This window comes from Poeciliopsis prolifica, unplaced genomic scaffold (assembly GCF_027474105.1).
Source record: "Poeciliopsis prolifica strain line A6 unplaced genomic scaffold, Auburn_PproV2 SCAFFOLD048, whole genome shotgun sequence".
Lineage (NCBI taxonomy): Eukaryota > Metazoa > Chordata > Actinopteri > Cyprinodontiformes > Poeciliidae > Poeciliopsis > Poeciliopsis prolifica.
In genome coordinates, this window is record NW_026562423.1 from 2,233,786 (window position 1) to 2,261,364 (window position 27,579).

The window sequence follows — 27,579 nt, forward strand, 5'->3', positions numbered from 1 at the left end:
CACACACACACACACACACACACACGCACACACACACACACACACACACACGCACACACACACACAGACAGTATGTAACCCCACGCTGTGGTAAGATCCATCAGCTGCGTGCCGCATGACTTTCTCTGACACTCCCTCCTTTCAGGGAGAGGCAGCGAACGTTTCCACCCACCTGCACCTGCCCGACACAAGAGTTCTTTGGTGTTTATTTCCGGCATAATCTGTCAGTATGATTAGAGTCCAAAGACGTCATTTTTCTACAGGTAATCATCGTTTTGCGTCGGCTTCGTTTACATTTGGGATTCACCGTCTGCGCTGGGTGTGTGCGTTATGTCTGGTTTATGAAAACCAATTTGTCAGGTTGCTTACAAGGATTGTGAAACTAACGTGTTTAAGACACCACTGTTGACGATCTTGTCCTTTGTGACTTTTAAACTTTGCAAGTTCTATAATAATTTCATTTAGTCATTTCAGCAACTCAAGCCTTTCTTTTGATGGCCAGCAATAAAGCTGGTTATTTTGCAGTTTGAAGTTCCCGAGCACAATGACCTGCACATCACTCTAAGTGATGTTGGCTCCTCTGCCTTCTTTGAATCTAACAAAATTGGTGTCAAACATTTGTGCTGATTTGTTCAGGAAAACGTTTTGTTTGAGCCACGTTATCATTTTAAAGATTACTGAAGACGTTTCCAGAGGTTGTCATCAATATCTTAAAACCAAAAGCAGCACAAACGTAGCAGAGCTGACTGGCATCAAATGTGTTAGATTTTGTAAATGTGAGCGGGAGGGGGCGCTGGTTGACCTCCGACGACCTAGGAAAACTTTTTATCTGCATCTTTAACATGACAGCAGCACAAATGAACATTTTTGCTGCACAAGTGTCGCACCAACATTTGGTATCGATTTTGTTTGATCTGCGTATTGTGGGGTGGCCGGTTGACCTGTTGACCTTTAAGCTTTTGTGACTCAAATCAAATTTTATTTGTATAGCACATTTCAGCAGCAAGGCATTTCAAAGTGCTTTAAAGTGCTTGAATATCTTCAAAACAAAAGCGGCTCAAAATGATTTTTTTTGCTGCACCAACATGCAGCAAGAAGGCTGGAGGATGGTTGACCTCTCATGACCTCTGGAACATTTATCAATGACTTTAAAATGATGGCGACACAAACGGAAATCTTTGCTGCACAAACGTTTGACACCAGTTTTAGGCAGACAACTTCACTCAGGTCACAAAGTGAGAAATAATTACTTGTTTTTATTTTTTTACAGAATTTATTACAAATAAAAATGGTAAAAGTGCAATAACAATAAAAAGCCTCCTTTCTAAGTTTCCTACTAGAAACTTAGAAATGTCTTGCGCTCAAGGTTCATATTAGGGTTTCCTCCCTTTCCTCACTCGCATCGCAATACTTCATATTTGCCAATAAGCAGACCAGTTTCTGTGTCGCAAATTTAAAAAAAAGTCATTTCCCCCAGAGAAGTGTGACATTTTCATAGTTTGTCACGTCAAAAACCTCAGAAATCTGAAAGCCATTTTGAGGCAAAGGATACATAGCAAGAAACAATTAAACGTCTCTTTGCATAAAAATGTATGATTTCCACAAAAATGGCAAAAAAGTCAGAACTGTTTATTCTTCACTTACTAAGGGAAATGGGGTCAGTCAATGCCTCAGAGCCGGCACATTGAATACGAATCATCTTTCTGACCCAAAGAGCCCCTCAACATGTCAATCATGCAAGTGGATAGATTTGATTACAAGTGGTTCAGCAGGGACTGGCCAATCAGTCCGATTATGTTCTGACGCCTGGAAATGGACACAACGGGCGGCAAAGGTTACCAAAGTCGGTGACATCTGGGTTGATCTGGAGAATTAGAAGTATCAGAGTAAATGTGACTTTATTTTATTTATTTTTTTTTTTACATGTATACATTATATTCTTTTAATTTTTCTTATATTATAAAACAAGCTGGCGGTAGTGATGCGGTTGCTCCTTTCCACCCAAACATTTACTGGAGTTGTCTGGGATATCAGGTGACCAGAAATCCAATTTGACTGGAATTCTGTATGTTTTATCAACCAATGCACATAAAACATGCATCATTTTACTTAAACTTCACGATTCTGCTCTGCTTTTTGTTGGTCGATCGCATTAAACCTGAATTTATCACACTAGAAGATGTTGCAACGTGAGAAAATGTGGGCAGTGAACGCTTCAGTTTCATCTGTTGCCATAGAAATGTGGCAATGATATGAAGACGATGGCAACATCGCATGGTTTTGTTTTGTGTTGTTGTTGAATGAATAACAAATTCATGCTGCCATCTGTTCTCACTGTTCATAAAAACTGCTACGATCTCACTCAAATGTTTGCTCTGTGAAATTCCAGGGTTTTGTCTTTGGCGGTGGGAGACTGGGCTCCCAGTCTGAAGAACCTCCATTCCTGCTGTCTGAGTCGTCGCCTCGCAATTTGTTTTATTGCACTTTGTTCTGACTTTAGCACAAGAACTCAGTTCGAAATATGCTGCCCCCTCCCCTCTCCTTTAAAAGGTGATTTTTACCGGCTCTGTCTTGCTGTTAAATGGTCTCTACTGAAATGGTCAACTAAAAAGCGTGTCTGTCTTGAAGTGTTGGAAGTGTTCAGAGGACCAGTGATGATTTTTTGCTCTTCATTTTCTCTGTCTAGCTGTTGCATTTAAACAATCAACAATTTGACCCGGAGTCGAAAGTTGATCCCAGTTTAACTTTAGTGTTTTTCACAGTAAAAGCTTCTGAAATCATTTAAATGTGTTTCTTAGATTTTCGGCTTTTGAATTGCAAAAATTTCCACTTTTGTTTTAAGAAAATTCAAAAAATAAACTTTCGAACAATTTTTTGAGTTTTCAAACTCTTGAAATTTCCTTGTTTTATTTTATAGTTTTTCCCATCCTTTGGATTTTTGGTTTCCTTTTTCCTCCTTTTTAATCAATGAAAACATTAATGAGCCTCAAAAAAACATTAATGACCCGTTACTCTCTCTCTCTCTATATATATATATATATATATATATTAAAACCTAGTAAATACCAAAACATGTTGTAATAATATGCCCTGATATGAGAAACAGCAGAACTCCCTGTCTCGGAGCACGTTGGCAAAAACCATTAAAATATCTGTTGACTGGAAAGTACATTACCACGCAACTGTGACGGAAACTCCCATAAACATATCTGCAATTAGACCATCCAGGAAAAAGGGCGCTGCGTGTCCAACTCCACTAAACACTCCCAAAACAGGGCAGTGACGTAACCAACAGTCCATGTATGAAGATGTCGCTCCAACTGAATGGCGTTGTCATGGAGATGGACATGGGATTTATTTGGTTTATTGATTGATGTTTCTGTCCGCTGATGCAGCGCCGTTTATTCTGACTTGATCCATGTCATGGATTCCATAGGCGTGTACAATTGGGTGTGTTCCAGCCTAATTATGTTTGTGTGTTAAAGCGTAAATACATGTTGGAAGGGAAAAAAGAGAAAAAAAAATAGAAAATGTAAAAAATGTAAAGCTCCACAGCTTTACTCCACAGGTAAAGCTGTGGAGTAACCTCACGGATGGCTGCGGACTGGATGAATGGATGCGTGTTCAATCGGGTCCAGTGCGCGCCCGGTTTTCTCAGGACGGTTTTGCTTCTCGAAACCCTTTGATTGAACAAATCGTCGGTACAGTTTTGATTTGCGAGCCCGCAGTTAAAAGTCTTTGCCTCAATCCCCCGCAGGTGTCCCCGGTGCTGCTCTGTCCAAAATCCCGGCGAGTCCCTCCGCGCTCCGCGCCTGGTGGACATGGATGGCACAGGGGCCGCAGCGGGGAGCAGAGCGCGTTTCCTGCATTCCTCCCCTCCTTCCTTCTCCCCCACTTGGGGCTTGTGAGTGAGAGCGCCGCGCTAAAAGCGTGCTGTCCTCTCCACCTCTGACGCACGCACACACACACACACACACACTGTTTCTCTCTCTCTCTCTTCTCTCCCGTTACTCTTCCTCACTCAAAGACAGGAGTCTCCGAAACAGCTGACGTTTTTCCCCTCTTCCCACATCTGTGTCTTCCAGCAATATATACTTTTTTCTTATATATATACATATATTTTTTTTGCTCTGCTGGGTTTCACAGCTGCTCAGGTGACATTAGGCGTCTTGGACGCAACGGAGACGCGAAGGACAGAGCGATCGGGAGACAACTTTCCTTCCCCTCCTCTGTAATCAGCGTCACGCTTCTGTCACCAGAGGAGGAGAGCTTTCTCTGAGAGAGATTCACCTCCGTGTTGAATTCTTCCAGTCATTCCTGACGGGGACGCGCGGACATTTCTTCACGGCGGGAGATTTTTTTTTTTTTTTTAGCCAGCAAGTGGAAAGTTCGGGACCCGCCGTGGCCGATGGAGCTGCAGCCGCCCTCTGAAGCTCTTCCTCCAGTTCAGTCCCAGGTAACGAGACTGTTGCCCTGTTCAACATCTGGATGCGCAGGAAGCAGCATGATGAGTCCTCTGTCCAATACTGCCATACTGACTGCTTCAGTCACGAAACAGAACTGGATGCGTTTGTTCCTCTTCAGAGTTCTTCTATTTGTTTGTTGTTTTTTAATGCTTTTGTCGCATTTAAATGTTAAAATGTGAGGGTTGGTATGAGATCAGATCAATAGAATGACCAGTTGTCAAAAGAACAAATCTTCTATCTGAGAACAACTTGTGTGAAAAAGCAGAGCCTCGAATGAAGAGAAGTTCACCACAGTCCAGCGTCTTCAGCCACAACTAGACCTGCCGATTCAAATGTCTTACGTAGGACCTGTCTGACAACACGAAGTAGGCGAAAGGATCTCAAGAAGCAGCACAGATTTAAAGTAAGTAAAAAAAAAAAAAGACTCAGTCTTTAAGGTTAGAGCCAGTCATCCGGAAACATGGAGGCTCTGGAGTGGCAGGTCCGTTGCCAAAGGCTGGACGCTCAAAATCAGACTTAAGCCTCATTAAAAAATGTTTAACTCAAGTTGAGAAGTGAAGCTGGTAAACAGCAAAGCGCCGCAGCTGGCCTGTGAAATGGGGCGTTGGTTTATCAGCCTGTTAGCTGTAGTGTGGTGCTGCTGTTAGGAGGGCGTAAACGCTGCAGCAAGTGGAGAAAATTCAATGGTATTTCTGGAAAGATATATAAAGAGTCAAGAGATTACAGAACCACTTCATCACGTGTTTCAAACTCAAGGCTCGGGGGCCAAATCCAGCCCGCCATAAGCTTTAATGTGGCCACTCTGGACACCAGAACACGATTTCAATTTTTACGATCCACTTTTGCTCCCAGTCCAGTGAGAGAAAACCTGTTGAGAGCCACAAATGGACCTTTCACCTTTTGGATAAAAGATCAATTGGAAGGAATTTTGTTGTTATTTTTAAAGAAACCATTTTTGTTTTGGTTTTTAAAAAAAAGGGTAGAGAAAGAATAGATATATTTTCTTCTGTGGGATGTTGACATTTGTAGAAATATATGTAAAACAAAAAACAGACAAAAATAAAACCCCTCAGAAATTAGTTTTAATGAAACTGGTCTAGTGAAATCATTCCTCTGTTGGTTTAGATGAAGGTTTGGACTTTGGCCCAAAATCTCTGTTGGGCCTGAACTGACAGGAACGGAAACTTGGCCTACCTCGTCGAAAAGTCTGGTTTGTCTGAAGGTCAAGTCACCCTAAACCACGACGTTCCCACAGCTCTGGTTCCCTTCGTGTGCCGGGTTGTTTTTCTGCTGACCAAACTTTTGGAATTGTGGCCAAAATTTAGCTAAACATGGCAGAATTCTGTCGTTAAACTCGGTCGAGAATTTCAGAGACAACAGGTCATTGTTGCCACATATAGCAGGTTCTGAGAAGTCTGTTTTTTTCCCCTCATCATTAAATTCTTGGAGTTCAGCGCAGTTGTGCAAACTTCTTCTGAACACTGGTTTGATAAAACACGGCCATGAATACAGCTGCTAGATAAATGATTGTGTGCTGTTTTCACTGCTTAATTAAACGGAAATACAAGCGGACGAGACCAGGGTTCTTTTGGCTCTGAGTTCTCTGAAATGAAAGATAAAGACGAAGAATGTGAGAAGTGAAAACGGAGTGCAGACAAGATGTTGTGCATATAAAGCAAGCTTATCTATTCTGTGCCTAATGGCATTTTCTGTCCCAAAATAGAGAACGGGACTGTCAGAACATTTGCCAATAATGTTTTCCACTATTTATGCAAGATAACTAAGAGGCACTGAGTATTGAAACCAGATGCAGACGCACACTGTCACTGTCTATCGGTAAATCAGACTCAACTGTTCCTGTTGTACGGAACGCTAAGAGGACCGAAATTTGCTGTATTTACTAAATGCCATCAGGGGCAGAATTGACTGAGCATATCGACTGATATAGTTTGAGAACCTACACTTGTGATCTGGTTCCTCTTCAATATTTGTCTTTATTGGAGGCACACGTGTGAATACTTGAAGGCAACAAGTCAAAGACTTCACATCCTCGTGTCACACCATGGCAACCTGAACCAAAACTGCTGGAAGACAATTGCAGACACACACAAGTCTGGCTCATCTTTTGGAACAAATTCCATCTCTTCAAATATGGAAAAAGAAAAAAAAAAGTTCCTCAGTCCAGAGACAAAACTGGTCCATAAACAAACATTTTACACCAAAAACATAACAAAAGCAAAACATACATGTAATGTTGTCTGTTGGGACTTTACATTGAAGCGGTTGGTCGTAATGAACATCGTCGCATCTGAAGGGGACAAAAAGGGGCAAGCTTCCAATACCAAGAACACCATCCCAACTTTCAAGTTCAGCAGTGATAGTAATGTGTGTGTGTGTGGGTGTGTGCGTGTGTGTGGGATGGAGGGGTTGCTGCAGGAGGGACTGGTGCACTTCATAATGTAGATCCCATTAAAAGGAAAGAACATTATGTGGACGTTTTGATGCTGCATGTAAAGATAGCAGCAAGAAAATGTTTCCATTAGCCATAGAATTGTGCAAATAAAAATTATGTGAACAAATTTGCTTAATGGAAACATGTCAGTTTAAAAAAAAAAAAAAGTTTTTTTGGCAGGAAGTTTTTGCGCTAGGATGAGGTGATTTTTCAGCCTTATCAAAATACTGTTTTTTAAAAATATTTTTTTGCATCATACAAGTCACATGATCAACAAGATTTACTACTGGCAGAAACGTCAATTAAGACCAGAAGTAGGAGGAGGATGAGAGTTTGTTATTGTTCTTTTTAAAACTCAATAACAAGCTGGCTCCACCAAAGCTCTTACAGTATCACACTGTTCATAAAAAGCTGTGTTGACGTGTTGACTCCATAACGCTTCTGTAAAACTGTCGTCTACAATTTCCCCAAAACACCAAAGTCAGTCCTCAGTTTAAGGGGCTTGTCACTCCAACGCCTGAATTAGACGCCAATATCTCCTCTGTCTAGCACCATGAATATATCTCATGTCGCTGCCATGATTTTTTTAATGTCTTCTTTTGGCTCTGAGTTCTCTGAACTCAGAGCCAAAAGAAGCTCTGAGGAAATAAGTATTTCCTATTTAATAAAAACACTGAAATTGTGAAATCTTGTTTTTTTGGACTCTAACAGAATATAGGCAAAGATTTGCGCCCTTTTGTAACAGAAATGCAGCTTGTGATAGCTCATGTGCCATTGGGTCTTTCCCACATAAAACAAACCTAACCTTCGTTAAAGCAGCTCTGTCAGGAAGAATTGGCCAAAATCTCAGAAAACAATTATCAGGCGTAATGAGATTGACTGAATTATCCAGTCGTTTGAAAAAAGAAATTATTTTACCGATGCTCGCTGATCTATAACAAGAACTGCTGAGTCTGATTTAATGTCAGACAGTGAAGAAAAACAGGTTGCCTTGACTTTCTCATACAATCCAGCTTAAATGTGATTCTTCACCGTTCTCCCCACATCCAGGAATGACGACAGCGTCCATGGAGCCCGTAGGAATCCTGGTGGAAAGGGGCGCCAATGCCACCGTCCCGCCCGTGAGCTCTCACCAGGACGCTGCCGCTACCGTCACCATCGGCACCATCCTCTCCGTCATGTGCTTCGTCGGCGTCTCGGGGAACATTTACACCCTGGTGGTCATGTACCACTCCATGAGGACCGCGGCGTCCATGTACATCTACATCATAAATCTGGCTCTGGCAGATCTGCTGTACCTTCTCACCATCCCCTTTGTGGTGTGCACACACTTCCTGAAGGGCTGGTACTTTGGGGACGCGGGATGTCGGATTCTGATCAGCATGGATTTCCTGACCATGCACGCCAGCATTTTCACGCTGACCATCATGAGCACGGAGCGATACCTTGCGGTGCTCAAGCCCCTGGACACGGTCAAGCGGTCTAAAAGTTACCGGAAGGCTATTGCGGTGCTGGTCTGGGTAGCCTCTCTAATCCTCACCTTGCCCATGATTGTGACCATTCAGCTTACGACAGTTGGGAAGAAGGCAATGTGCCTGCCCACTCTATCCCAGCAGTCTTACAAGATTTACATCTCTTTCCTGTTTTGCACAAGTATCGTTGCTCCAGGACTGATCATTGGGTATCTCTACATTCAGCTAGCACGGACTTACTGGATATCGCAAACGAAAAGCTTCAAGCAGACCAAGAAACTACCTAATCAAAAGGTCAGTACTTGGCAAATGATCTTGCAAAGAGTTAACTTTCTCACATCATTCCTAACTACAACTTATACCAAACAATTATTGTGATTTAGGGTTTCAGAGCACCATAATTTTGAGTGTTAAGGCCATACTAAGAACAAATGAAAAGTACAAAAATAATATTCCGAGAATAAAATCATACAATTACTATAAAGGTGTAATATTGTGAGAATAGACTCGTATGAGAATACAGTCCTTATTTTGACTTTATTTTGAGAATAAAGTTATGGCATTATGTGAATTAAGTCATAACTGTATTCTCGTAATACTGAGTTTATTCACAAATTATTTCAACTTTATTCTCCTATGACTTTATTTTATTTCTATTTGCCCTACCTGAGGTCTTTCCTGCCAACAGCCATCATTACCTACAAAAAAAATCTTTGAAGAATTTGAATTGATATAAGTTACAACATTTAATTTTCCTTTGGCTTCAATAAAACTTTATTCTAGTAATTTTCTTTCCCATCAAGTTCCTCTAATACCTCCGTTGTAGGTTAGAGGACATTAGTGAACAACCACTTGAACAACCACACGGCGGACGGTTGTGACGCTTTAAGGCAAGCTCTGGTTATGAAACAAAACCATAAAACGACAGGAGCAGCTGCAAAGCTACCAAGGCATGTTCATCCACCCAAATGGGCAGGTCAGGCAAAGAGAGCAACAAGGGAAGCAGCTAAGAGCCAGTTCTTTAAAAATAATAATAATAATAACAACATGCTGAGATTAAAATGAATGTGCAGACTAAAGGAAGGAGCTGTACTTTTTAGTTCACAATTCAATTTAGTTTATTTACAGCATATAAGGCCAATTCCCAAGGAATGTCATCCCAAGGCACTTTACAAAAAATCCTTTTGATTATATATATATATATATATATATATATATATATATATATATATATATATATATATATATATATATATATATATATATATGTAGATATATATATATATATATATATATATATATATATATATATATATATGTAGATATATAGATATATATATATAGTATATATATACTATATATATATATATATATATACTATATATATATAATGTATATAGACGTCTATATATGCTTTTAATTCAAAATTACAAAACAATATCACCACTGCTAGACAGGAGAAAAACAAACAAAACAACAAAAACTGAAAATGAAATACCATATATGCTGCGGGACGTTGATGTCATATACATAAGTGGAATAAACATGTGATATATGAGCTTACATTCTCCCAGTCACTGGATTGAGTGATGACTTGGCACTCATCACTCAATCTGGAACCTTACAAAACTGGAATAAGGTTCCAGTTTTGTATGTGTTTGTGATGTTAGTTCAGTCAGTTCAGACTATCCATCTGAGTATTGTGATATTTTGATCCGATTGAATCACAATATCATATATAAGTAGCATTTGGAGAGCCATCTGAATCAAACAGTACATCTCATCCCAGTTGATCGTAGTCATCAAACTTTCCAGGATGTTTAATTAATTATTCAAAGCAGTTTAACCATTTTATATTTAAGTTCCCACATCACCGTCATCACTGAGCTTTCACGGCAGATTCTCTTGTGGTGAACCAGTTGTAGGGTAGTAGAGAGAAAAGGGGAGGGTCTGAGTTTTGCACATATAAGAGTGACTGACAGCACTGAGACCTGCCTCTGATTGGTTGTATCTGATGGGCCCCTGGGTTTCTAAAAACGATGTCCGAGAATTGCTTCAAGAGAAGATTCAAAAACTGGCTCAACTTTTGGAAGAGACGTCTACGTTGTGTTGGACACCGTGTTGACCTCCCACGTCTCAGCTTCTGCCAATTGACGAACTCTTGAGTTCGTCAATTGGCAATTGACGAAATTCTCCAAGTTCAACTTGGAAGGTTGTCGCAGTGATGTCTCCATCACAATGAACACTTAGGAATCTGATCAGTTTGTCTGAACCTCAGAATCCGTAAACTCTTCAAGTCTCCTCTTCATCACTAGAAAGTGTTCAGTGAGCTTTTCAGTCTGGTTAGCTGCAGCTCTGATGGATTCTCTGAGCTTCATATCTTCTTCAGGAGTGTCCAGAGGATTGTGGGCTAAAGTTGCAGAAAACCGTGTAAAAAACGACTCAGTCATGTTCTTGTTTAGGCTTTGCACCTCTTCAAGTACATCCTGAAACCCTTCAAGGTCTCCCTGAATGCGGTTTGCAATAACTTGGCATGATTCTTCTTCCAACCGTTTTTCAGACCTCTGGAAAAGAACCTGGAAATAATAATGGTCATTAGACCATTATTATTTCCAGGTTCTTTTCCAGAGGTCTGATTATCTCTTTGAATTGTGTCATACATTGTTTTCCTTCATCAGTCATTTCTCTCTCTGTTGTTATTTTATGAATCGATGAAGCACCAGAAAGTCTTGATAGAAATTCTAATAAATAATAACCTATTCCAGTTCTGTTTTGAACTGGTCTATTTGGTCTATTTCTGTTGACCATCTTCTGTATTTCTTCCACTTCTACAGAAATCACATGTAACCTCTCCACAATTTCTCTCATTTCGGGTTAAAGTTGGTCAAACGTGTGGATGAATGAATTTGCAGCTGCAACCAGTTCATTCATTAACTCAGACAGATCAGGTGGTATCTCTCTGCTCCATCTTCTTTGTGGATTGGCGGCCATTTGCTGTTCTGTTTTCTTTGAGGGTGTTGAGAATTTGGCAGTCTGGCGGTCACTTTAACCTGTAGATACAGACAGAAACAGATGATAATTGACTTAACTGATTTAACAGATGGACATAGTCTGAGGTCCATAAACACCCAGAAAATGGGTTAAAACCAGTCAATCATTTATTTTGCTCTTATTTATATCAATGAAAAAACTAGAGTGTGTTGGGTAGCCACCGTGGATGACTAAACTGCAAACAGAAAACAAAGTGACAGCTGTAAAAACTCTGGATTTCATGTGGTGTGTTGCAATTTGATTGACAACAGATCGTGTCTGTTGAGCGGCACATGATTTACGTCACTACTGCATTTCAACCACACCCCCTGCAGCAGTGAAAGTGAAAGTGACATAATAACAGTTCTCTTTACCTAAATGAAGTAAACAAGTTTAAAGTGCAGAGAGTCTGAGAGAGACTGCTGCAACTCTCACAGCCCGCTCACGTTGCGTCCAAATACGGACAGATTACAGTATGTAATGAAAATGCCCGGAAGTCAGTTAAAACTGTACCAAACTTTCACCAGTTAGAGAAACTTGATGATGGAAAAGCTACTGTTGTTGGGGTCAAGCACAGATGACATCCGGAGTTGTCTTTGCAAATTACAAAAAGGGTTTTATTTACCTTTATACAAAAAGTCAGCCTGTCGACATTCAGTGCCTCATGTTCCCCAGCATAACGGGGGAAAAACAGCATACTGCCCAGCAAACGGCACACACCACACCGATGCATTCACTGACACAAAACCTAACCAAGTTCAGAAGGAATTAAGAAGCTACAATGAACAATAAATTAACTTATTATAAACAAAACAAATTGGGTGGGGTACCTGTGAACTATGATACACGTGAACAGTAAAATAAATAAATACACTAATAAATTCAGTGTCTCTCACACTACATTACACAGAAATCAAGTAAAAAGAAGAAACGGTAAAGAAATATAAATCTACCTGTAAAGAAAAAAAGGCACACTGAACTTACATGCAACTCACCCTCCATGTATGGCTGAAAATGATGGCAGCCAAGGATTTCAACAGGAACTTCTAGTTGTCCTTATCAGCAACTCACAGTTGCAGGTTTTCTCACACATACACAGTGACGAAAAGCGAAGAAAAACATTCATATGCGCAAAAAAGCTACCAGTCCTTAATTTAGATCAAATTAAAATGAAATCGATCAAATGAAATTTTCTACTACAGTAGCGGGTAAGAAGATTGACATGGTGATTACGAAGTTATTATTATTATTATTTACTTATTTTGTTGTCTAAAGTCACAGTCATTTATAAATGCTTCTCTTTGAGTAATTAATATGTAATTACATCTTTTTAAATACATTTTTCACTGAATATAAAACAAATAAAAATAGCCAGTAACTGCAAGTTATTTGTACCATTATAAACACTTTTTGGGTGTACTTTAACCTATATAAAAGAAATATGAGAAAAATACGTGAATTATTAATAAAATCACACTTTTTAATCGCGTCCCTCCAGTTTTCTTCAACCCCGTAAGAGCATACCAATACATCCATTTTAGAAATGATGGTTCGGTCCAATTTCCTTCAGCACCCTGGAAGTGACATCACTTAAGTCTTTTCCCGCTCACACAGAGCCCTAACCCTAACCCTTCAATTATTTTTATCCATAGGCCGTCATCATCAAGCTCAACCTTTCAACACAGCACGTAAATTGTATTTATTGTTGTTTGGGGAAAAGTCAAGGATTGTCTTTGAGAAATATATTAATTTCTTGTTTTTATTATCTCATATGTTGCTCCGTTCCCAGCTGATGTGGATTTATGGCAACGTTTAGTGAAAATCTTCAACCCCGTAACGTTCAGACCCTGTTACAATAACAGTGGTTTTGTTACAGAATTGTCATGCTTCCATGAAGGACATGTACTTGCAAAATCTCAAATTGGGCAAATATATGATCAGAGCAGTTTTGTAGCCCCAGGCCATTTCTGATCAGAATCCTTCTATCTCCCACCACCAGCACTGGGTAAATGGGGCCATAATTAATAATTATAAAGATTTTATCTCTCACCACTATATTACACAAGGGTGGATAACTCCAGGCCTCGAGGGCCAGCATCCTGCAACCTTTAGATGTATCTCCACTTCAGTACCTGCAGTCAAATAATGAGGTCATTAGCTGGACTTTGGTGAATTTGACTGCACTTAGGAAATATTCAGCTATTGGATTCAAGTGTGTTGGACCCAGGATACATACCCAGGATTGCCCATCCCCTCCCTGGTTGTGGTTGAACGGATTTCTGAAATCTTCATTTTCCCATGTTCCTCTAGGTGCTGTACCTGATCTTCACCATCGTGCTCCTCTTCTGGGCGTGCTTCTTGCCCTTTTGGATCTGGCAGCTGCTCACCCAGTTCTGCCCCTCCTTGCCCCTCTCCTCCAAAGTCAAACGCAACATCAACTACCTGACCACATGCCTGACGTACTCCAACAGCTGCATCAACCCGTTCCTCTACACGCTGCTCACCAAGAACTACAAGGAGTACCTGAGGAAGCACAAGAGGTCGTGGTCGGCCGGCAGCTACTTCAACAGACGGAACCGTTTCCAGAGGTCGCCCCGCAGGTCGCCGTCCGCCAGCAGTCAGCAGTGCACAGAGAGCTTCATGCTCACACACACGGCTTCCCAGCGCGCCCACAACAGCAGCCTGTGCGGTAGGAGCAGCCTTCTTCTGGCTTGAATTAGTGCAACGCGTGTCTATCTCCCCTTTCAACGTCAATATCTTTTAACATTGAAACGTTGGCAGCATCCTGATGCTTTAGTCTAGGGATGTCAAACTCATTTTCATTTTGGACCAATAATCTGAATGTTCTTGACGGAGCCGGTTGTGCCAGAATGTATTGATAAAACTGTTTAACATTCCACCAATAAAATTAGACATGCATTATTCAAGTTGCCATGTAGAAGTAGCTGGATAAGCATCCATCGCCTGACAGACAGCTCAGGAGAGCAGTAGCAGATATGGGGAAAAAAGCAAAATGTCCATGGAAATCTGCAGAGGCATCAGTCTTTGTGATGTAATCGACAAGATTCTTTCACTGTCATTTGGATGTTGTGAATGAAAATGAATATTTTCAGTTCAGGGTAAATGAACACATATTCAGGCGTATTTCAGTTCGAGGAACTCAAATCAATTTCACAGCAAACGTCCAGCACACCCATCGGCACAAAGATCAATTTATTTAGTTATTTTTACTTTTTTATTTTTTGACTGTGTACAGCGTCAGTGCCTGAACTGCTCTGCTGTAAACGATGTTCACGTCATTTGGTTAAAGAAATGGAGAGAAGAACCGATCAAGTGTGAAAACAAACATATTATTTCCTTAGTAAAAGTTTGAGATTGTGTTGCTAAACTCCCCTGTTGTAGTTTGCCCTGACTTTTCCAAACCTGTATTGCTTTGACTGCTGGCAGATACAGGTATGATACTATGTATGACTGTATGAAAACTCATTGAAAGGAAAAAGACATTTTTTTTAACGCTACTGTCTTCACAAAGTTAGTGTGTTGGTGAGATTCTAGACAGTCACCAAAATGGGGCATTTTGGGACTACATTTTCCCAAAGATGAAGGATTATTTTAGCTTCCTTTTAACTCTAGGTGCCCCGCTTCCAGGGTTGGGAAAAACACTTTTCTATATTTGTTCATGTGCCTGGCGGTTATGAGTCATGCTTGCATTAAAGGGCTTTAGATGTAGGGCACAAAGGTTCCCTACAGGGAAAGGAGGGCGACGAAGAGCCGATTGATGGGAATTGGAGGGAACACAAAGTAATGTCTGTACAGGCTGAGCTGACAAACAGAAAAAAAAACAACAAAAAAGCACCTGCAGTTCAACGCAGGGTCTGATTTGATTCTGTTACAGGTAATATTTGCTATATAGATGATGAAATATCAACTCAGAGCTTTGATCAGAACCAAGTCCTAATGGATAAAATAGAATATTACAGCTCTCTCGTCATATAGGAAGGCAAACAGAAGAACGAATCTCAAGCTTGCTATCAGATTTATGGTGTTTCTTTGTTAGCTTTGTTTGCTGCAGTTTCTGCCCATGCTGCCTGCTTTATTTACCTTCAGGAATTCAATAAGTCACGTCAACCATAACTCACAAGATCATGGAGGACGGCGCAGAAAGGCTGCACTCACTCCAGAGATGGGAAGTGTTATGTATTTTACAGGTACAGAGTGTCATAATCTGTACCTGTGTCATAATCAAGTAACTATTACATTCAATTGTTATAAAAAATGCTGAATATATCAAACATGACTTAAAAACGTTTGACTTCGTAATTCATCACCTTGAAATTGGGCCTCTGTCTCTTTAAAAACTCCTGCCTTCAGAAAGTCATCACGACATGGCTACTCTATCAACCCGATAGCAACGTTTTTACCTGCCGCTGAGAAGTAGCTCCTCCAATGAGTTCATCTGATGTACAGGTCCCCCAGGTGTTTGCTAATTGGTGCGAGCTAGTCTGAAGGAGCTGACTGGGGGAGGGCTGTTCTGCGAGGCAGACGCTCAGAAACTCCAGCTCTGAGGAGGAGCTTTGTCCTCGAAGGCGGAGCTATGTCCACCCAGACGTTTTACACAGCTGAATAGTTGCCACAAGAGACTGAGATTTCTCAAAGATGCATGAAAGAATCAAGGCAACGCTCCATGTACGTTTTTGATGTAGAAATAACATTAAAAAAAGTCAACTTCACATAATACTGCCCCTTTAAGAAGCTCCTGCTCTGACACTCCACCTTCATTAGGTCATCATCATCTATCAAGTGTTAAACGTTTTCACTAGCATTTCACTGAGAAGTGGTTCATATAATGAGCCCAGTGGATGTGCAGTTCCACCAAGACAGAGTTAAACAAGTCAGGCTTTGACTTAGATGATTATTTGAAACAAATTGCGGAACATTTCAGTAGCTCGTCTTGTTCTTGGAAACACAAAGCGCTGAACTGTCTGTTCCTGTGAGATGGACATGAAGTTGCATCATCAGCAATCACCATGTAGGAAAATGGTCAGTAAGCGGGCGCGTTTTCGTCGTCTGCTTTTCCTCCAACATGTGGTGTAGTATAAGAAAGAGACATAATCCATTTAATAGCAGCTTAAGTATTTTTACTGTTGCTTGCTCTTTGTGTCTCTCCTCGACTTTACCGTGGTTTTCCTTGTAAAACACCTCATATATTTCACACCATGCTTAGTTTTAGCAGCTAATAAAACACGCACTCTGTTTGCGCAAGTGGAGATCTTCCAAAGTATGAATGGCGTTCCGAGGTTTGTTGGTTTAATAAAATCCAGACAATACATCTGCTGAGATTTGGACTGAGATTGGGTTTGGGAAGAAGTAAAGAAGCTGACTCATGCCTCCACTGGCTTGTCAAAACGTCAAAAGTTTCTTTGCTCCTCTTGATCCACTCTGCTCCTGGATTTACGTCTTTCTACTAGAGGTGTGTGATGCTGCATGTTTCGGTAGTGAACCGAGACGCTGAAAATGCAGGGTATCGGTTTCCTGTATCGCCAATACCGATACTGATACTTGATATATCTTCAAACCTCTGAACTTTAGGAGTTTTTGTGGTTTTCCTGTGTTGAAACCTTTGACAGAAGTTTATTAAATACTTTTCGTTTTCGTTTTGTTTTATTTTTTTGAAGATGATGAAGCTCATCTAAATTGTGGTCAATTTCTTCCTTAGTCAATATAAATATAGTATGATTTTGCTTTCAGTACTGATTGTAATGACCTCAAGCTATAAGTTAAAGAAATATGTTTATTTATTTATTTTTTTGCTTTTGTAACATTATTCTACCACAATTTAGCAAAACACTTTATAAGGCTTTTCGCACACTCTACGGGTTTGGGGTGAGGGGTCAAATGTGGACCTCGTCTTGTTTGCCGTGGTGACGGACCGGCTCACCGAACGGGTCGGGTCAGGCAGGACTCCCCACGGGCTGTTTGCAGACAACATTGTGTTCTTTAGTGAGAGGTTGGAGGGGAGCCGGGAGATGCCGAGGTATGCTCCAGGTCAAAGGTGAAAAAAGGCACCAGAGGCAAGTCAGAATACGTGCGTGAACTTGTTGAGCGCTCCCAAAGAATGAGAGAGATGAAGAAGAGAGAAGAGAGCAGAAGTGATGCTTGTTAGGGAGGATTTATGACAGAATGATGGCTGCGACAGTGAAAAGGAAAGGGTAACTACACAGTGGTGTCATCTGCTTTGGAGAGAGTTTCGCTTTCCTGGAGGCGGAGGAGCTAAAAGGATGGTTAGATTTTCACAGAAAGTTACCAAAATGGACAGGATTAGAAAAGAGTAAATTAGAGGGACAGCTCTGGTTTAACAGTCCGAGACGAAGTGCAAAATGTCTGGCTGGACATGTGCAGACGCCAGATAGTGGAACTACTCTGCTGGGGATGTCAGGGCTGCATGGGAGGAATAAAGGAGGAGGATCAGAAAGATAAATTCAGGAAGATTGTGCAGAAGGTCTTTGACACAGCAGAGGATGCCAAGAACAAAGTGGGACTGAGACAGATGTTTGGGGACGGGGGTGTCTGATGAAAACAGCCAAATGAAAAAGAAGCCTCTTTTGTCTTGTTGTGGAGCAGCGGTAAGATGTCGCAGGGCAACACAAAAAAAGTCACATTTTTTCTCATTACAACCTCAAATGCCGGCATCTCACAGGACAGAGCAGCTGCACTGGTAACGAACTGGAAAGAGTACTGGGACACTTCCGCCAATCCTCTATTAGCGAAGCACTTTTTTTTTTTGTTTAGCACTTTAGCGCTTCTTCTAACTTTGAAAACAATTAGCTTCCCACCAATGAATTTTTCCAGATCGATTCTTGTTTTCTGAATAAAGTTCGACGTCTGTGTCGAAGCTTTGGGCATCGACTTGTATTTCGCTCACATTCGCGCTCCTGTTTTGAAGTGGGAGGAAACTGTTTACGTTCCATTTCCTCCCCTCAAGTTCTCCACCCGTGATGCGGTGCAGCAAACGACGTTCATTCTGTACCCAGAATGCATCGCTGCAGGACACAGTTTCACCAGGCGACTCTGAACCCACTGAATAAATGCTTAAAACAGACACTGTGTGGATGTGCCCAAACGTTCTCCAGCTGAGCAGAAACAAAACTGAAGTTATGATCTTTGGACCTGAAGAGGAAAGATGTAGAGTTATAGATCTAGAGTTATAGATGTAGAGTTATAGATCTAGAGTTATAGATCTAGAGTCAACGCACAGCTTCAGTTATTCCAACTAAAACTAGCGATCAGGCCCAAGCAGAGTGCAGTTGTTCCACTCATATGAAACATTCATATTCCCGATGCATTACGACATTTATTCTTGGTGTTGACAAAGTGTCTCAGGAAGCTGCTGGACATATGGCAGAATGTGGACATTGTTTCAGTCAAGTCAGTCAAATATAAACCTCACCCAAAAAATGGTCAAAGTCTGTCTACTGGTTTGTTGTACCGTATCATACCCATGGGGAACAGACGTAAGATTACATTCTCTCTGTGCAAGCAGCGTGGTTCTGATAAGTGCCTTCTCTCGACCCATTCTAAAAATACAGCTACAGAAATCGCCTATTCATTGTCGCACTGGCAAGCTGGATCGCTTGTTCTCTTTCCTGGTAGATAAAATGAGGAAATAAATCAGCAAAGCCGAGGGGGGATTTTCAAGAATGATGGAGTCATCGGCATAACGTGTTAAATGAACTTTTTCTGTTCCCTCTTGCCAGGGGAAAGCAGATAAATGAAGACATGCAGACTTTTTGCAGTGCATTTGTTCTACTCGTATGCATTATTCATTGACAGCAGAGTGCTTCTGTAATTTTTACAGCCATGAATGCGGAGCTTCCCTCTCACGTAAAGGTCAGATCCCTGTGAGCTGGTATGAAAAAGCAAATGAGAAATCAAAAGATGAACCTATGAACACAGTTTGAAATATTCATTTGCTTGTTTTGCTCTGGGAGTGCTAAAGTTGATTGCTGGTCACTTCTATTTAAGATAAGATTACATATATCCGAGAATTTATTGTACTGATATGTAAATATGCTCCTTTTACTCTTTAGCACAAAGCAGGAGTTTGGGTGGACAGAGCTGATCTTTGCCTTCATTTTTATTATCAGACTTATACATCTGGACATGAGGTATGCGTGTCGACTGAAAGAACAAGATCCTGGTGCCGGGAAAATTTAATGAGCCGTTTGCCGCAGGTGGCCCAGACTTACCCTCTGGATACAGACAGAGATACAAACCAGAAGTCTGGAGCTCCGTTGTCCAGGGAAGCTCTGCTTAGATCCTTTGTTCCTCTGAAATTTACAGAGTCAGCCGCGGTGCTTGGGGTGCTGCTGAGTTTAAAAAAATTAAACAGAGTTTTTGTTCATGTGACAGTAAATCACAAAACTATTGCTCTCCATTGATGATTTACTGTTGACTCAAGGCTTGGACGTTCAACTCGCTGCACTCACAGCATCCCACCGGGAGAAAAGCACACGTTTTACACAATGGGTGACATGGAACAATAATATAATGATTGATTATAAGAAGAATCAGTCCACGGTTAGAATCCCCTTTATTGTGCACATGCTCTTTCAGAGGTGGTCAAACCTCTCCCTGTCTGTCACCCTCTCTGTCCTGTGATTATCTTATCTTGCGTTGTTGCTGTCACCACCCAGAAGCTCAGTTTTGTTGATGTAACTTCTGGGTTAATGATGCATTGTGTTCTGTTCCAGACCATCGCCCCCAAAATGACTTGTGTTTACGATTTCAACGGCACCTAATCAGGATACATCCTGAAAGCCTCTCTTAGAAGGTTTTCCAGGGATTTCAAACTGTGAGGACACAGGCAGAGATTCACAATTTGTTGAAGGAACCGATCCTTTGTGGACCAGGACCGTGTTGGTATCCACCAACCAAACTGGAGAATCCTGTGGTTAGCTAACCCTAACTCCAGGAGGGACATCTGTATTTCCCTCCCTGTCATGTAGAACCCAATCATGAATGGATGGATCATTTTTCTATTCCATAAACAAGGTCACTGGCCTTAAACTGATGCTTTGCTTGTTCTCATTGACACTGTAGTTGAGATAAATGGTAAATAGCCGTATTTGTTTGGTGCTTTATCAGGACACAAAAGAGGACATCTTTAGTCCAGTAAGTGTCCCCTTGCAGGTGGCTGGGTTCCAGTTTTGTGTTTCTGGAAAAAGGTTTAGAATAAACGTGTTTTTGGAAGGTTGAAAATCTTCTCACCCCCAATAACTGCTGCTGACTTCACTTGGAGAAAGCACAAGCATCAGTGCAGCAGAAGCAGATTTATGTTTCTTTCTTTGTCAAAGCCCGATGCCCGTAAGTCGGAGTGGGATTTGACAGCCTCCACTTCTGTCGGTGATTTGAGTTTGTCATGCTGGTTGCTGCTGCTTTTGCCTGAAGGCTTTTGCCTCAACCAGGTTCAAGAACTCTCATTTTCCAGCTCCTCACTGGGAGCTCCCTCCTAATGACAGCATGCAACTTCTCTTCTTTACAACTCAATAACTGCAACTCCACAAACTACCAAATTCAGCTTGTAGAAACTTCTATTTAATAATACAGCATCTTTGTTTTGAATGCATTTGTCTTTATGGGGGTTTTTCTCAAAGAAAACGCTCCAATTACAGAACCATATTTCTGCTGCTTGTCAGCATGTGAAGTACTGTCACGACTGGTATGCTTCCAGTCTGACACGAGTTTCTATTTATAGACGTGGCGCACAACCTGGATTGCACTTCGCTGTTGATGACAGACAATTATGCACTATGTTGTGTTGCACTATGGAATAAAACTCCAGTAAAAGGTGTAGAAGTTTGCATCTTGTCAGAGTGTCCAGAATGTTCACATATTTTGCATTGAAACGTGATGCCATTAGTTTGGATCCACTCTTGTATCAAAGCCATTTCATTAGCGTCCAATTCCTACATGACTACTTCCACTCGATTCTCATCTCCCCTCCATTGATCCGTCTGGGGTTTCTCCCATTGAGCTGGATTCCTTCAGTGGAATTTTAAACTGACATCGATTTTTGTTTCCTTTACTGCAGTCTGCAGTAAAGGAAGTGAATGAAGCCGTTCAGTCCGCGTTGGCCAGATGTTGAGTTTACATCAGCGTCTGAACTTCATAGCCAAATTACTCAGCAGTAATTCGTGTTCCCCTTGAGCTGGTATGTACCCAAGTGCGTTTGCTGTTAACATTATTTGGTTGTCAGAGCCAAAGGCACAAGGAAAATGACAGCATTCGGTGTGCTAAAAATCTAAACGAGTCTGTAAACTTTATTGGTTTTGACAGAATGAGCAACAGGATGACCTCATCATATCAATATTTCTCCCAAAGGGGGAAAAAAAATCTACCTCCATTACTCCCCACGACACACAGTGAAATAACAAGCCACTGGTCCTGCATTGCTCGTATTAAAGCAGCTTGTGGTTTGGCTCTGCTGATTTTCCATTCATGTGTCGCTGGGCGAGAGCCTCTCACTGTGTCGGTTCTTTATTCACACAAGGCTGAACTGGGAGGGTTTGGTGTTCAGAGGAACAATGATCTGAGGCTTGACAGCTTTCCTATGACGACAGAGAAATGTTCAACCGCGTACGTGCGACTTTGTAAAATTCCTAAAGATTTTTTGTTTTTCGGTGCGAGATCACTGCTTATTAGAACGAGACAATATTCCTGGTCTCATGCAACTGCACTCAGTCACTTAATCTGTTTTAGATTGTTAAATGCATTTTAGATCCACATAGTCTTACACAAAACCAGCTTCTAATTAAATATGTTATGTTATTGCCTCCTAAATCTAATTTCTGGATGTTCCCCCACTTGGTGCCATGAAGCATCTGGTAAATTTGCTGCAGAGGAAACGCTCGGCCCTCTCTTTGCAGAATTGTTCTAACTCAGCCACATTTAAGGACTTGCCAATTAGATTTCAGTCCAGCCTCTCTTTAATAAACGTCAGTGACTTTTTGTTTTCTGTTGTCAGTGTTATAACAGCGTAATGTGCTGGTCTTTGGATTCTCAGGCTACTTCCTGTTGTGAGACAGGCTCTTTTTTTTTAACAGGTCTGCTGTCACTGGTGAACTTGCACTCTACTTTCCAAATAATGCGATCAGTCACATAATTAGTCACGTAATTTAACACAATCACTTTTTTCACATTGGGACCAGTTTTGTTTCTCTTCCCAAAATGTCATCCTTTGAGACCTGCTTCCCCCTCCCCCTTTACTCAAGTCTTTCTTTTTTCAGTTCAATGATCTCAAGCATTTATGTTTGACCAAAAAATAAAAACACACAAAAGAAGGGAAAGACTTCACTGACTCTTTAGAAAAAGGTTTGATGTTAAAAAGAAAAAAAAATTCTATTTTATTTCTGAAAACAGCCAGACGGACAATTTTCCGAGCTTCATTGGAAACATCGTCAGACGAGAAAAAGATTCACCTACAAAATAAGCTTCAGATTTCTAGGCGTCCAGAACACAAGTCGCATTGGTTTGCTGAAATGTTGGTTCAGAAGAGAATATCGCGCATATTGTTACAAATATCTATCAGCAAGAGTAGTTTGAAGGATTTAAGCTCAGGTTCCCACTGAGTCCTTCTCGCTCACCCAAGTCAGAGCAAGAACTATCGACCTCCTTCCCAGAGATTGCATTCACTCGGCTCCTTTTTGGGAAATGCAGATGAGAATTGCTGATCTTCTTCCTATCGTGGCAGATCTGAAGCTTTGCTGGCTGCAGGAAGTGTTGTCTCGGAAACTGCCGCCCGTAATCGATAAATGTCCTGACTCTCTGCTGTCAAACAAGATCCTGCAGAGATGAAAGGGGATTGAGTGCCTCTTTATCTTGGTTCAGGTTCATCTCCTGACCCTGCTTTAAACTAAAGTCTTAAAACACTGAAACTTGGGTTCCACATTTTGATGAAATGCATTGAAATTTTAAATGTGTTAAAACCTATTTCATCAATTAATCAAATATATCCTGCTAAAGTCTTGGTCCTTGTTGTAACATGACATTTAAAAAGGTTATAAAGATATGAACGCGTTTCAAGGCTCCAGGACATCAGGCGACGACACATTTCCAAACCCCGGCTCATATCACCGAAAAGATTTCCTTGAGAATACGACTTCTAAACCTCAACGCGCTTCCTTCACAGCTGCCGCAGCACAACGACTGGAGCGACAGCCGTTTGAAAAGCGGACGTGTGATTTGGGAGGCACGTGTGATTTGGGAGGCACTGAGGCACAGAGACTTTATCTGAAAGTGTCACACGCCTGCACGGCTTTGAGTCCTTGAACAGGCCTCCGACCTCTGGAGGCAAACCGAGGGCAAAGAGATAAACGCAAGAGCAGAAAGGGTGAGGTTGTGTGTCAGACGGTAGAAAAGCGACGCTCCTCACGTCATTAAAAAGCCATGCGGAAGGTTACGGCTGCGGGGAGAAATTGATCGAGTGAAACTCTCAGAGAAAAAGGCACTCAGAATGTTTCCGCTTGTGTTGTTGCAATGAAGTGTGTGTGAGCGACTCGGGGCAACTGTGTGTGTGTGTGTGTGTGTGTGTGTGTGTGTGTGTGTGTGTGTGTACCATTCTCAGGTTCTCATCTGAACACATGCTTGTAAATACTTATCCATTGACCCAGGGTCAGCGTGTCTGCTGTCTGCACACAATCTGGCATCAAACCCAGAGGCAGATAAAAACCAGAGCATTCAAAAAACAAAATCCTGAACTTGTTGCTATCGCACTCCGGTCAGGAGCATCTCATATTCTGTCGCTTCATTGGGGGATTTTGAAGAGACTTAAACAAAATGTTTTCAAACAATTTTTTGCATCTCCACAAGTTTAAAGGCTTCTTTTTTTTCTTTTTTTTCTGCTCTCAAGATAGAAATTGCCCGTCTGACCGTGAAGACCCTCAACACTTTCAGCTTCAGCCTCTGTGATTTGTCATGTTTGAGCACCGCTCCAGATCCAGAGCTGCACATATCTCTCCTGAATTCTGCTTTTGAAATGTTTATTCACACTTTCACTTTCTCCACTGTAGTTATAATTATTGCTCGAAACATGTGGAATAATACAGTGAGTGAAACACGAAAAAGAAAAACAGCCAAAAAGTTCCACGTCTAATGATAGGACTGTGATTTGTGAAAGTTAAATTACTGTCACCCAGCTGGACTTCCAGTGCTTTTGTGAGACATTGAAAGCATTTACCTCTCATTTTTATAAAGAATTAAAAAGAAAACTAAAACGTCATGAGCAAATAAAAAAATCTCACATATTTGACATTTAGAAAGGTCAGAGCTTGAGAGTGTTTTCTTGTTTTTGTTTGACTCGTGTTCTTCCTCTCTCACAACCTCGTTTCTCCTGATGCGCATCTCCAAGAGGTCATTTCTCCAAGAGGTCATTTCTCCAAGAGGTCATTTCTCTAAGAGGTCATTTCTCTAAGAGGTCATCGCAGGTATTTTGATAACTAGCAAACTTTAACTTATGTCCTAGACTTTGCACGAATCGTGCTTCTTTTTGCTTTTTGATGGTCAGCGTTCCATTGAGCTTTTCTAGTTTATTGGCTCACTGTTTATTTTTGTTTTTTTGCGTCCACCAATCCTTACTGAACTGGATAACCTCAGGTATCTGTGTATGGCGAGTCAGGAGGCAGAAGCTGGCGAGGATCGTGTTGAACGGGTCGATGCTGCACAGAAAACTGAGGAGCAAGAGGACAGAACCGAGACCGGAAACCATGTAGCGAACAAGTGCAGGGATAGAGAGAGATGCTTAAACAGAGGAGGAAATGACGAAAGCGACCAAAGGAGCTAATCACAGGTGAGCGGGTGCAGCGGGGAAAGAGAGACAAATGATGAGTCGATCCAAAACACAAACTATGAGAATAAATGTACAACCTCTCTTGTTTCAAATAGGGTACAAAAAAAAAGAGGGTTTAGCTAGAAATGTGGAGGGCAAACAAAGCAGATGTTAATGATGTGTCAACACGCCATGCGGCGACGTTGGGATACTGGAGTTGATTGCCACCAGCAGCAGCGTCAACAAAGCAGTCTGTCCCGTCCTTGAAGATAAGAAGCGCTATAGACGCTCCCAGTCAAAAAACGTCCCAGTATTGGTTTCCCGTCCTTGACATATCAGATACTTGACTCTGATCTCAGTTTCTCTGAAATGTCTCCGCTCATGCGTTATTTATGCAGGAGAAGGAATTCATCTGAATCCGCCACATTCAGCAGTCATGACCTCCCGTCGGCCAGGCGGGGTTCAGACCTGATGCCTTCAGCGGAGGCCCTCACTGCCGGGAAGACCCGCCATGATTTATTCAAACACGTCCTGAAACAAAGCGCTCCCTCTTCCCTCTATCCAAGGAAACGACCAGGTCGTCGTCAGAACTCTATCTGGTGATAGCGTAGGGCTTCGTTGTTGATTAATCAGGGACGATTAGTTGCGTAAAAAAGAAATTCTCACTCTGCAAATTTTCCATTTAAGCCTTTTTTGTGCAATATTAGAAATGCGTTCAAGATCCCAGTTAAAATAATGACTTCAATGAAAGAAAATAAACATTTTACTATCTAAAATACAACACGCTTGATAAGAATATATCTGCAGCTATATTCTGCAGACTTAAAATCGATACAGTGTCTTTAGATTATCCGATTGATGACTAGATAGCAAATAGCTTAATGAGAGACTTTATTTTTATAGAATAATATTAATATTTAATAAGTTTTCTGACATTCTACCAAATTAAGTTGTTTTTTTTTTCGTGTGGCATGTCAGGTTTTCAGAGAGAATCTCGTCTCTGGGCTGAAGGAATGCATCCACGTCCTAAATGGAGATTCTTTTCCCCCGGATCTCCACTTTTCCTCTGTTTGTCTCCAAATCATCAGAGTGGGAATAAAGTGTGGAAGGAGAGAACTCGTCGTTAAAGAGCCGACGCCCTCTCTCTGTCGAGATGAAAGTGTTTGTGACCAGCAAGGAGAAGAGAAGAAGAACGCAGTCCGACACGACTGGCTGACCTTTTCCTTCCCATCCGACCGTGTTTCCCTCCGGAGGATTCCCCGTTCGGTTTGATCTGAGAGCAAAGGGAGGGCTGTCAGTTCAGCCATGCCGGCGTTTTCCTCCAGCTAATTGCACAGTTACCACAGAAACACCCACAGTCACCCCGTCTCTTCGGTCTCGCCTTTGAAGTCTAACTGTTTATACCTCTCGGTCTTTCAATGTTTCGTCGCGTATTTTATTAGGATTTGAAAATGATCGCCTAGCAGAGAGTAAGCAGAGGATTATTGCAAACGCTAATCTAAAAACTGTTGCACACATTTGTGTTCATTTAGAGTCACCTTCTGGAATATTTCTCTACATAGATGGACACTTTTTGGTTTCCAGTTTTAGTGTTTTGCTCCTAAAAGACCTCCAGAACCTTCATCACGCAACTGGACTTTAACTAATGACAAAGGTGACCGACTTTGCAGTGTTCTCGGTACTTTGGCCGACAAGTGGAAGCGCACAGCCAGCAGCGAAACCCACCACAGGCTGGTGAAAATGCGCAGCAGACACGCTGAAAAACTCAGACAAATCCGACAGCAAAATGCTGCAAAAAATGTTGCCGTGATAAAAATAGAAGCAAAAACCGACTATTAACAAATCATATTTCATTTGCAAATGAAAAATGTCACAAGTTGAATGTCACAGGTTGAGCAGAAGGCCTTTGTAGCATATCTGTCTGTCTATTTGCAGAGATGATTGTAATGTTGACTCGTCATAGTGCAGCACTTTATCTTGGTTTTGACTTTCACTTTGTACCCCTTTGCTAATTTCCTCAAGCGTCTAACAGTTAACAGGCCTCGTCCTCATCATACTCTGATCCCAGCCTGTCACTGGGAGCCACTCTGTGCTGTTTGCTGTTTTTTTCCCTGGCAGATCCTCATATCACTGTTGCCATTTTGCAAAGTCGTCGGAAAGTGAATTCGAGACTTTCTGTGTTCCAGTTTTCGCCCAAAAATCAAAAGTTTGGTCGTCGTCTTTGACAGAATGATAGCAAAGCAAACAGATTCATCTTTCCGTTCGTGCTCTGCTGCTCCATCTCTCCTCCTCCCTCCTTCCTGACCTCCACCTTGCAGTTATGTGCAATGACGTCTG

At 41.4% G+C, this 27,579-nt stretch overlaps 1 protein-coding gene across 2 annotated transcripts in view; it reads left to right on the forward strand.

Annotated features, from left to right (window-relative positions):
• The first annotated feature begins 4,160 nt into the window (after nucleotides 1–4,160).
• The window catches only part of LOC129377471 (urotensin-2 receptor), a 44,853-nt gene continuing 21,434 nt past the window's right edge, over nucleotides 4,161–27,579 (forward strand). Inside the window, exons 1-3 of one of the 2 annotated variants that reach the window (XM_055057428.1) lie at nucleotides 4,161–4,456; nucleotides 7,969–8,684; nucleotides 13,731–14,109. In XM_055057428.1, coding sequence (XP_054913403.1) covers nucleotides 7,971–8,684; nucleotides 13,731–14,109 — 1,093 coding nt within the window. In that variant the 5' untranslated portion in view covers nucleotides 4,161–4,456; nucleotides 7,969–7,970. Of the gene's footprint in view, nucleotides 4,457–4,720; nucleotides 4,870–7,968; nucleotides 8,685–13,730; nucleotides 14,110–27,579 lie in introns of those variants that run through there. The other variant, XM_055057429.1, reaches the window with a different exon arrangement.